At 34.2% G+C, this 13,203-nt stretch overlaps 1 protein-coding gene across 1 annotated transcript in view; it reads right to left on the bottom strand.

Moving 5' to 3' along the window:
• Positions 1-6,572, bottom strand: part of LOC139859879 (protein VAC14 homolog) — a 166,972-nt gene extending 160,400 nt beyond the window's left edge. The window contains exons 1-5 of the mRNA XM_071848651.1: positions 6,483-6,572; positions 6,223-6,319; positions 3,644-3,693; positions 3,403-3,504; positions 3,032-3,097 (exon numbers count right to left, since the gene is read on the bottom strand). Coding sequence (XP_071704752.1) covers positions 3,032-3,097; positions 3,403-3,504; positions 3,644-3,693; positions 6,223-6,319; positions 6,483-6,572 — 405 coding nt within the window. The remainder of the gene's footprint in view (positions 1-3,031; positions 3,098-3,402; positions 3,505-3,643; positions 3,694-6,222; positions 6,320-6,482) is intronic.
• Between the last annotated feature and the right edge of the window lie 6,631 nt (positions 6,573-13,203).

Here is a 13,203-nt window from a genome sequence, read left to right as displayed (position 1 = left end):
TATAACTCACAGTTCAATATTGAGACTCAATATTGTTGGCAAATTGCGTAGACGTAATGGTGGTAGACGACTGTATGGTTGGCCTTGGATTCAAGAACAATACCCCGAATAATACCCAATATTTCCTTAGCTTAAAGCCGTTTGAAACCCGAATTAAAAACACCCTCGTATATACCTTATTATTATTAAACTTAAATTTAAAATTAAAATTATAATATAAATTTAAATATTGAGAGATAAATATGAATAAATTTCGTCGAACAAACTGCGTATTTATATTACTTTTCGATTTACTGTAGCTCATGCGATCGCATGAGTTTTCAGTGTTTTTGCCATGCGATCGCATGGCCGCCTTTTCTGTTTTTGTTTGCTAGTTCGTCGACATCAAATAGTATTTTACTGTAGCAAATAGTGTTTTACTGTAGCAAATAGTGTTTTACTGTAGCAAATAGTGTTTACTGTAGCAAATAGTATTTTACTGTAGCGCTGTAGCAAAATACGGTTTCACTGTAGCAAATAGTGTTTTACTGTAGCAAAGTCATTTTTACTGTAGCAATTAATGTTTTACTGTAGGAAAGTCGTTTTTACTTGTACATCTTATAATATATATATATATATATATATATATATATATATATGTATATATATATATATATATATATATATATATATATATATATATACATACATATATGTATATTTACATAATATTAAATCATAAAGAGAATTGGTTTAAATTAGTCGAAATTTTTCGGGTCATCACAAAAATGCTCTCCTTTTACCCTTAAAACAGTTCGGCCAGAATACACAAAAGAAGAGGGCTGAATTGCAGTTTTTTGATCTCTTATGTCATGTATAACTTGAGTCAAACCTTGGTTTTAAGACCCTTGTATGTACATAAGGAATATTGTATTAAAAGTAACAAAATTGGCATGGGTTTGTAATCCTTTGAGACACAAAATTCTGCCCATCTTTAATAAAATAACAATGTCTTAATATATATATGTATATATATATGTATGTATATATATATATATATGTATATATATATATATACATATATATATACATATATACATATATATATATATATATATATATATATATATATATATATATATATATATATATATATATATATATATATATATATATATATATATATATAAAACCATGTATTTAAACCTATAAATAATTATAAAATATAAAATATAACACAATATAATTATTTAAACCTATAAATAATTAAATATAAATTATCCAAATAATTTATCTCAAGTGATAATATTTTAGAAAACCGATTTTCTAAAGTTCAAGTGTCACGTATTTATTTAACGATCCAACCGTTGAGATTAAATACATATAAAGTGTCGGTAAGCTTGTTATTGGGGTATGACCCGACTTGGGTCATAACATATTAGCCACATTAATTTAATATGTCTCTCGGGCATAAGAAAAACCTTCACCTCCGTCCCAAATCTATTGCCCATAGACAAAAAGCACACAGTTTAAGAAAAAGTACCTGACATGTATAAAGTAGGCCGTAGGGGCACAAAAGAATTTTAGCACATTATTCATTTCCATTTATAGAAGTGGACAATTAATTTGAGACATACAAAAAAGGAATACTGAACAATAGATATGGGACTGAGGGAGTATCATACATAGTACTAAATATTAGGTTAACGAGTAGCAGACACACAATTATGCAATTAAACAAAAAAAATGAAATTTCACAACTCGATAGATAATTTGATAAGCGGATGATTTTTTTCGTCTTTCAGAATTTGACGAATGATAATTAGTCTTACTTATTTATTACAATAATATAGACCTTTAATACATAGTATAGATCTATGTCAGCCACCATGGGTACAAAATTATTACTATAAGAAAAATGTAGAAGGTTTTTCCTGTTCGGGCTACCCGGGAGGGCGAGTAATCCGACCCCATTCTCTGATGTACGTACCCCAGCAAGATTACTCCCTAGATGTTTCCAACGCTTCCCTAGCCACCACAAAATATTCGTCCTAGACAAGATTCGAACTGATCTCAGAGCCCTAACCACTGGGCTAATTTGAGTGTTTTTAAACACGAAAGGGGTCGATTGTTGATTGTTCTTGGTGTGGCTGCAAGATCTCCACGATCAAACTTAAGAGATGTAGATAATTTGGGCATTGTCCGCCTTTGTTCCATAATTAACGTTTATCCATTTTTCAATCACTTCTTCGCCAATATCCATTCTTTATATTCGTCAAGTTCATGTTTCTTTAAGTTTCGTCACCTCAAAGCTCTTCCAGGTAATGTCACAACTCTTATTTTTTAGAAGATTCAATGTGTGTGTGTGTGTGTGTTCAACCATTTGCGACAATTTGAAAGCTTAATTATAGTAGTAGAGTATTAAAGAGGCTTTTATTACAATCCCAAAATATTCGTGGTGGTGGAACTTCATCAAGTCATATCCCTTGTTCCCGATTCATAAACTTCCATTTTACACATCGTTAAATCATCCTACCCACAACATATCACTTGCTGGTTATTCGAAAAGATTTAAGTAAATATCACCGCCTCTATGTTGTGTACATATTGTGCTGTAGATTTTGTAATCACCACAAAAACACATCACTACATGCAAGATACACAATCCCTAAGAAACAAACAAATAAAAATAGTTGAACCATATTTCAGACATGACTGCCAAGTAACATAGATATCTACCATAGATGTCAATGAGTTTTTCACTAGGTTTCCTCAGTAGGCAGTCAGTCTTATAATCATTGTGTCAGAAATGTAAAGATAAATGGTAAATGGTATTGCCGAAAGGATGGATAAAGTTCGGGTAATGGTGATACCCAGCAGGAAAGGAAAATATTATAAATCAAAGACTATGGTGTAACATGTATTTGCCTTATAATAAGTTCAGTAAAAAAAAAATATGTTTCATCATCATCATCATCATCATCATCATCATCATACGAAGTATTTGCATTCACAAAACAGACCAAAAAGTGGCAAATAAATTTATTCAAACCTCGAGATGCTGTGCAGCTTCAGAGCTTAACGCAACAGCAACTGCAGCCATACCAATCAAGCCTCCCTACAAATAAACAAACCCACATTAAATTAAGGGTAAAATTCATAAAAAGGTAACCTATTTTACCATTTTTCCTATTTTAGGTAATCTATTTCATTTCACTACAAAAAAAGGAGTCCTTTTTCAAAAGTTAAGCAAATAAAGGGGTGTCGTTAACTTTCTTCGTTAAATGCAACTGTGGCACTCCACGTCACCTGTTTTGTCCACGTCAGCTGGCTTTGATGATTATGTGGACTTCATTTGTAATATTAAATTAATTAATTTTATTTATTGTTTAGTGACTTATTCATTTACAGAGTACATATAACAAGCAAAGCCCCAAATCGATCACCTGTTTTGCCATTGATTTCTACAAGAAAACCCCAAATCGATCGTAATTCCCAAAATTGATCGTTACCCACCATATTTACCTGGTAAAAATAATACGTAACATAAATAAATAATTCAACACATATACTCCGTTTTATAGCTCAGTCTTTAGCAATCGCCGCTGTCATAGCCAGCCGTTCCTGCCATCGTCGGCGCCGAAGATGATTATGGTGATTGTACATCTGAATCGATTAGGTCGGCTGTTTTGGTTCGCTTTTTGATTATATTTGCTGCAAAATTAAAAGAAGATTTAAAAGTTAATGAAAATGATTTTGAAGTTGTAGATTGAATAATTAGGAGAAAAGGTGAACGTAAATGATACGTATTTTGGAGATTGGGATTTACTTACTCCGTAAATGAGTATAGAAATTAGATATGTTATATGTTTATTTGTATTTAATTTTGATTTGGATTTGAAGTTGGATTTGGCTAAATATTACTAGGGTTTACAAGTTCAGAGTGTTTTATGTTGAGAGTGATGATGAATAATGAAGATGAAGAGATGATAGTGATAACATGTAAGGAGTCCACGTAGAAATTTTGGTGACGTGGAGTGTCACTGATAATGCTAAAAACAAACATATATTTCATAGCATTATTCCTCAAGAAAGACAAGCTTTTAGTTGCAATTGTTCTATTTACAAGTGATATTCGTTTAAATAATAAAAGGTGAAGACAAAAGACAGATTCGACGAATTGAAGACGCAAACGACCAAAAAGTTCAAAAGTACAAAAGACAATAAAAAAGTTCCAATTATTGACAAGAAACGTCTCGAAATTACAAGAGTACAAGATTCAAAACGCAAAGTACAAGATATTAAATTGTACGCAAGGACGTTCGAAAATCCGGAACCGGGACATGAGTCAACTCTCAACGCTCAACGCAACGGACTAAAAATTACAAGTTAACTATGTATATAAATATAATATAATATATAATTAATTATATTAATTATATATATATTATATTTATAAATAAAACGTCGGCAAGAAAGACTCCAAAAGCTGGTGAGCTGTATTTTCAATCTCCGCGACTCGCGGAGTTTGAAGGCCAAAAATGCCGCGAGTCGCGGAGCCCCAAGTTTTGAAACTCCCTATAAAGCCAACCGAATTCTGAGCATTTTTAATCATCTTTTTTTCCTTCTTCTCTCAATATATACGTAATATATATTTATAATTTATATTTTAATTTTAATTTTAATTTTAATCCTAATAATAAGGGTATGTTAGCGAATATTGTAAGGGTGTAAGTCGAAATTCTGTCCGTGTAACGCTACGCTATTTTTAATCATTGTAAGTTATGTTCAACCTTTTTAATTTAATGTCTCGTAGCTAAGTTATTATTATGCTTATTTAATCCGAAGTAATCATGATGTTGGGCTAATTACTAAAATTGGGTAATTGAGCTTTGTACCATAATTGGGGTTTGGATAAAAGAACGACACTTGTGAAAATTAGACTATGGGCTATCAATGGGTTTTATATTAATTAAACAATACCTTGTTAATTTAATATACAAACTTATAATTCGACGTATTTATATATAACCACATACGCTTGACTGGGTACGGTGGGCGGGATATCTATAAATACCAATAATTATTCATTTTACCGGACACGGAACTGGATTAATAGTTAATAGACTTGTTGAAACAGGGGTGAATTACATTCAAGGGTAATTGGTGTAATTGTTAACAAAGTAGTAAAACCTTGGTTTACACGCAGTCGATAACCTGGTGTATTCATTAAACAAAGTATTAAAACCTTGTTACAATTCGAATCCCCAATTAGTTGGAATATTTGACTTCGGGAATAAGAATAATTTGACGAAGGCTTTCGCTCTTTATATTTATGACTGATGGACTATTATGGACAAAATCCGTATGGACATATTAAATAATCCAGGACAAAGGACAATTAACCCATGGGCATAAAACTAAAATCAACACGTCAAACATCATGATTACGGAAGTTTAAATAAGCATAATTCTTTTATTTCATATTCAATTTTCTTTATTTTATATTTAATTGCACTTCTAATTATCGCATTTTTATTGTTATTTTATTTAATTGCACTTTTAATTATCGTACTTTTTAATTATCGCAAGTTTATTTTATCGCACTTTTATTATTCGCAATTTCATTACCGTTATTTACTTTACGCTTTAATTTAAGTCTTGTATTTATATTTATTATTTTACATTTGGTTTTAACTGCGACTAAAGTTTTAAAATCGACAAACCGGTCATTAAACGGTAAAAACCCCCCCTTTATAATAATAATATTACTTATATATATATTTGTATTTTTATAAAAGTAAACTAATATAGCGTTAAGCTTTGTTTAAAGATTTCCCTGTGAAACGAACCGGACTTACTAAAAACTACACTACTGTACTATTAGGTACACTGCCTATAAGTGTTGTAGCAAGGTTTAAGTATATCCATTCTATAAATAAATAAATATCTTGTGTAAAATTGTATCGTATTTAATAGTATTTCCTTGTAAAATTTAATAGTATTTTATACCACTCTGCTCAAACTATCAGTCACAGTGGCATTTAACGAAGAAAGTTAATGACACCCCTTTATTTGCTTAACTTTTGAAAAAGGAATCCTTTTTTTAGTGAAATGAAATAGATTACTTAAAATAGGAAAAATGGTAAAATAGGTTACCTTTATATGGATTTTGCCCTTAAATTAAATACAATTAAACAAAAAATAAAAATCCTAATTATTATGAATTATTATTGTCTATACCTTGCGAATAAGTAAACTCGTGAGTTAACAAATTAATCACGGGATTAATCCTATCATGATCACCTGCGGCTGTCAATTGCTTTACAATTCCTTCAATCTAAATAAATAAAACAATAAAAAATAAAAAAATCATCACCGATGATATCCAAAACCCTAACGTCTGAGATAGAGATTAAAAATGATAGAGATTAAAAATGATACAACATTTCGTATTTTAAATTTATTAATTGAGAAAGAAAAAAAAAAGTAACAAGACTGACCTCATAGGCAGCGATTTTTCGCTTCTCGTATAACTTATCAGATAGGGTTCGCAACACAGCTGCCGGAATGGCAGATAAAGCATCCGTCATACTACCCACACGATGATTAATTTCGTTTTCGAATCTTCTGTTGCTGGAATCAGAACATGTTCATGATGAGTTGAGTGCGTTATAGATGTGAATCGATGATGTCAATTTGATTAAACAGACTCCGGAGTTCTACCAGAGGGTAATGGTGGTTTCTTTCTTGGTTAGAAAGTGTGCGTTTTGGGGTTTGTAATTTGTAATTTTGTAATTGTTGTAATGATGATGATTCCAATTGTAAATGTAAATTTTAATTTAATGAATGAATATCATAAGATCGCATAGGAGTAAAGCGTGTGATATGTTTTGAAGTTATTGATCAAGTCAAAAATTGACGACTTAAGTAGAATAGTGTGATTAGGGTTAAGATTCTAACCAGGAACCGGGGATTTGAGTGCCCTGAGCGAGGCGGAAAAAAAGGCCCTTACCGATTCGGGTTTTTTCGACTTCTTATGGATTCAACTTTGATTTGTATCCTTATTCCATTTTTACGTGTTAGAAATTTAGCAGACAATTATATTAATTTGCAAGGATTTAGTTTGGATACATTAGATACTTTAGAATGAATATTTTACATATCAAAATTCAAAATATATGTAATAAATAGAAAAGGATATAACATTTTTCAAGTAAGGTTGAAAAAATATAGACTTCGATATTAACTTTAAATTTTTATGACCTTAATTAATAAAATTATTTCATTATATTGTTTGTATAAAAATATAAATAAATTAGATTAGATAGAAAATAGAAATAGAACAGAATAGAAATGAAATGAAATATGATTGAAAAAAAACGCAATAGTGTCACGAGACTATTACGGAGTATATAACAATAACAAATACTAACAGGTATTAAAGAATTGGGATGATAACGATTACTATTTTATATATAGGGTGGTTAGTTTAATTGAAGGAATGAGAGATAATATAGTTAAATTGTATGATAATGTTTATTTTCTTCCTACATCGATGCGAGATGTAAACAAAGAGGTCTATAAAATCAGAAGTTGTAAATTATAATTAAATAATCTATGTCAAGTGGCGCCTAATTTATTTATAACTGGGCTGACTTTATGAAAGTTGTCTGTTTATTAAATTTTTGGGCCCCTAAAATTGTTGGGCCCTGAGCGGATGTACATGTTGTACTCCCTCTAGGCCGGGCCTGATTCTAACTTTGAATAAGGGTATTCTTGGTTAGGATAGTTGAGTTTGAGCGGTGTTGATGATTACTTTTGTTGAGCCTCTAAAGTGAGTGTCAGTTAAGTGTGTGCAAATTTGCCTCGTAAATGATGCTTCGCACACTTATTTACAGAAGAGTACCCGGCGGTTATCAAATTAACCGCTAGTTATTAACATCCTCTTTGTAACTTCCATTCCAGAACATTTTAATCACACCCACGACCTACTCCACCTCCTCCACGTTGTCCGAGAAATCCGAACACGTGTCATGGCCAAGAGAGTTGACTAGTCAGAGAGAATATTACGTCTTCAACTGGCGTAGCACATGTAAAACATGGATTTCATCCTACTATTAGTCCATCTTAGCTATCTAGTGAAAATCCTACGCGATGTGCTACACGTGACCAAACATGGTGTGACGCACGTCATTAAATCCCCCAATTTGGTTACGTGCAAACTAAAACTGTACATGGTCATACTTTATAGTTACCTCTTCGAAAATCCAAAAAACGTGCATTAAAGGACTCTGGCAAGTGGACCCTGTCAACGCAAGGGTCGCATCGATTGTCATTTCCCATACATATGTCATGATTCACTCAAAAGTTACAACAGTAACTTCACAATGATGAGAATCTGATTAAAGCCCATGGGAAAAGGCCTAATATACTTCTGTAAGTAACTAGGAGGGGGGGTGAATAGTTACTTAATACTATTTTTGAAACTTTTTCGATGATCAATAAGATTTGAACAATGATTGATCACCTTAATCAACTCAAACTAATGTGTGGTGTGTTTATACTTGTAATAGTGCGGAATATAAAGTAAAGAACATAAACACAAGGATTTATAGTGGTTTGGGTGGATGTTAACTAATCCACCTTAATCCACTCCCCGATTCACTAATCGGAATTTCTTGCTTCACTAAGCACCTTTCTCCAAATTCGGTGGAGATCCGATTTACAAGCCTTGTACTCCTCCTTAGACAACAAACCTAATCCTTCCATCCCTTTGAAAGATTACCTCCAACTTAGATCAACTTATCTTCAACTTGGACAAGTATTAATCTTCAATGATATTAATCAACTCCCCATTCCTTTAAGAAAGATGATAGCTAAGCTAGCATATGCTTCTAATTACAAAGTACAAAAACTCACCCTTTTCTAGTGATGACAATCCTAAGACAATTCTAAAGATTATTATAACACTATGCAAACTTACAAAGATTAGAATTTAAAAGTAAGTTTACAAACACCCCTTTTATAATCTATGAGATTATAAAACTTCTCTAGCTAATCACAAATATATGTATAAATGTTATGTTCTTGTGATTCTCTGATGATTTTGAGTTGTAGCATACAAGAGGTCAAAGTCTTCAAAGTTCTCCAAGTCTTGCTATTTATATGGAGAGATAAAAAGTCAAGCCATGTCTGCATGTTTAAACAGGTTTCATGAATTATAGATGCCCCAAAATGGTCGAACCAAAATCAATGGATTTTGGGAAAAAAGCTTTTACGGTCGATCCACGGTCAGTCGTGGAGTCGACCGTGCAACCCAGGTTTCACAAATTTGGGAGCAAGTCTCCACGGTAAGATCTGCGGTCGACCGTGGTCCTAACCGTGTAGTTTACATTTTTCCGTTTTAAGCTTTCTTTGGTTTTGATCATTTGCTAGATTAAATATGGATTAGTGAACTTGTTTATTTATGTCAAGATGTATACCATCACCTTTAGCTATGTGAATATGTCATCATCAAAACACTTATTGTTATGGGTTAAGATTAGTATAGTCATTAAGCATAATCCCATGTTAACCCACATTCTCCCCCAACAACTTCTTTCTCATAAATAAGGGTTTACCTCTTTCACTGTTTACCATCCCTTCTTTATTTCCTCCGGCATCCAATATGTTTCTGCTATAAATTACTATTACTTCTTCATCCGTCCTTTCCTTCATCACGCGCAACGCAACAGTAAGGTTTGCCAATAAATACATGTATTACTTACATTATGTCAAGAGCCAACTTCGAGGACGAGGTAAGTTGCGTTACCACCCAAATGATAGAGAAAATGATAGAAACGCTTCCACTTATTGCGAAGTGGAGCCCTATAGTTCCATTGCCAAATCAACAGGCTCACAACCCGCCAGAGAATTATTTCACGGTTTATTGGAGGGCACTAACTATTGGCAATTCACCTGCGCGGTAGACTTTTCAAATACGCCAATTTTAAACAATAATGATCAACATCTATTCGTTCTCTACAAATATGTAGAATTGGATATGCGTGAATACGGCGATGTCATGCTAAAGCTTTGCAACATCCAGAGCTATTGGCCATGGGTGGACAGAATTCCACAAGTTATGTTCAATGGACAAGGTATGCTCTCGGCGCCCTAACGTCTTTCATGTAAGTGTTTTCCTTAATATTTTATCTGACATGGTTGTTATTTTGTAGAGATGGATTTCTCCAACGCTTTGAGGCACCCATCGATTCAAGGTCTAGAATTTAAAAGGACCTAGAAATCTGAACTACCGGAAGGCGATCCGAGGAAGGAGCAAGCCGCGACCACATCATCCAATGTTCCCACGGAAATTAACGTCACCACGCAAACAAACACATCAACTACGATAACCAATCAAGACCCCCGACATTTAGGTCAACAAGGTGTTGAGTGATGCAAATTACTATGATAAGATGCACGAACTTCTTGACAAAGGTGTAGAGGTTGCTAAGTACATGGACTTGGGGGCCCTAGTGGAAGTAGGGGAACACGAGCCAATTCTCCAAATGTTGCGTAGTTATTCCTGGAACATCAAGGAGATATATTATTGACGCTTAGGAGAATCTATCTGAGATAAAGTGAAGGAGAGATATGTTTTATTATCTTACTTGATATGAACATTACAAACACAGTCTTCTATATACACACAAAATGGAAATACCAAAGGAATACAATAATTATGGACAATCCAAAAGTCACTTAACATCCCCCGCAGTTGGATCGGGAGATGAACGAACAGTCAAACTGGTACGAAATTCTTCAAAAAGAGTCGATGGCAGATCCTTCGTAAAGATATCTGCATACTGGTACCTCGATGGAACATGAAGAACACGAATGTGACCGGTAGCCACAAGGTCACGAACAAAGTAAATGTCAATCTCAATATGTTTCGTCCGTTGATGTTGAACCGGATTAGACGAAAGGTAAACGACACTTACATTGTCACAATAAACCAAAATGGCAGAGAATAATGGGCAATGAAGCTCACGTAAAAGGTTGCGTAATGAACATATTTTAGCAACCGCATTAGCAACACCACAATACTCTGCTTCTGTACTGGACCTACAAGGCGTAGGCTGCCATTTTGACGACCAAGATAGCAGGTTTTATCGAGAAAAACACAGTAACCAGAAGTAGACCGGCGAGTAGTAGGGAAACCTACCCAATCAGCGTCCGAGTAAGTAACTAGTGAAGCAGTAGATGAAGTAAATAATTGTAGACCTAGATCAAGTGTTCCCCGAATTCTCGAGGATCATGCATGTACAAACAGATCTGATGAACGACATAAGATATGTCAGGATGTGTAAAAGTGAGGTACTGAAGAGCACCTACAAGGCTGTGATATAGAGTGGGGTCAGATACAGTAGGACCATCGACCCCAAGCTTAGAGTCAGTGTCAACAGGTGTCCTACAAGGGTTACATTGTAACATGTTTTTCGGAGGTCGCTCAAGAATCTCAGTAGCGTACTTTTTCTGAGAGAGAAACATCCCAATAGAAGTACGGGTTACAGAAATTCCCAAAAAATAGTTCAACGGGCCTAAATCTGTCATTGAAAATTCTCGGTTAAGAGAGTTGATCACGCGTTGGAGTAGAGTTGTTGAAGAAGTTGTCAGAACAATATCATCAACATAAAGCAACAAATAAGTTGTGTCATGGCCCTATCGATAAATGAACAAAGATGAGTTACAACGGCTATGCTGAAAACCCACCCATTTAGCCTAACCCGCAAATCACTGAAACCAAGCACGAGGGGCCTGTTTGAGATCGTATAGAGACTTCTTCAAAAGGCATACATAATCAGGGTGTTGAGGGTCCCGAAAACCTGGGGGCTGATGCATATACACGGTCTCGCAAAGATTTTCATTAAGAAAAGCATTCTTGACATCAAGTTGATGAACAGGACAATGCCGAGAAAGTGCAAGACTAAGGACCATACGTGTAACACCCCTTCAGAACACACTAATGGAATATTAACTTCTGGTCCCACAGTTAATGGTCACGCCCTCTATATGAGACGTTTTCTGAAAAATAATCGCATTTATTACAAAAGCATTGTCATTTAAGTAAAATAATTCAAAAACATTTAATGTAATGACAATGATAAATAATTCATAAACATTATTTAATAAGAAACAGTTTCAAATGCGATCAAAATGTTCTTGACAAAAAGACCCATGCTGGACTCCAATCCAGTGTATGCACCACGTTAGCACATAGTCATAAAAACAATGAGGAAGCTAAGTACCTTTAAGAACCTGAGATAAAACATGAAAATGATCAACAAAAATATTGAGTGAATCTACAGGTTTAAGTAAATCAGTTTATCTTTGTTAGACCACGAGATTTAGTTTAAAGGAGTAAAAATTATTCAATAGTTATGAGCACTTGAATATAAAGCTTTAACCCGTGGATAGCTTATTAGCGCTACACGTCTTCCTTTACCCCATATTGCAAATGCTGATCAAGCATTCGGTAACAAAGTTATAAACACCCAAGTCTGTAGAGTGAGGTTTGTCAAACCTACAGTACCGTCCTTATAGTTCGAGCCTTACAAAGTAATTAATATATTCAAGCTAGAGGCTTTTGGATCTAACTCATTGTGTATATTCAGTTTTGTACTCGTGTCTAATGCGTAAAAAAATTTAAAACAGCATGTTATCTCATCCCAAAAAGTAAAAGATTATGGGACTGTAGACTCACCTTGAGTGTACTTGACAAATCACAAGTAGGGATGGCACCCGCGGGCGATGGGCACGGGTCCTTGTTACCCACGACCCACCCGCCATGATTTTTTTACCCGCGGGTACCCATTTACCCGCCAACGGGTAAACTTTTCTACCCGTACCCGCAACCCGCGGGTACCCGCAACCCGCAAGTAAACCCGCGGGTTTACAAAATGTACACTTTAATTAATTTTTAGTAACGGATACCCATTACCCGTGAGTTTTACCCGCGAATAATTATAAAAATAATTATAAAAATACATTAAAAATTTAATTTATATAATATATAATTATGTATATGTATGCGGGTAAACGGGTATACCCGCGGGTAGCTCAAACAGGCATCTCAGATTCATGAGTCGGGTTTTACCCGCGACGGCTATGAAATACCCGCGACCCGCCAGCGACCCGCCAATGGGTACAAAATTTTACCCGACCCGTACCCGCGGGTAC

The sequence above is a fragment of the Rutidosis leptorrhynchoides genome, chromosome 7 (genome assembly GCF_046630445.1).
Source record: "Rutidosis leptorrhynchoides isolate AG116_Rl617_1_P2 chromosome 7, CSIRO_AGI_Rlap_v1, whole genome shotgun sequence".
Classification (NCBI taxonomy): domain Eukaryota; kingdom Viridiplantae; phylum Streptophyta; class Magnoliopsida; order Asterales; family Asteraceae; genus Rutidosis; species Rutidosis leptorrhynchoides.
Note: the sequence above shows the minus strand (reverse complement) of the source record. Positions and strands in the feature narration are given on the sequence as shown.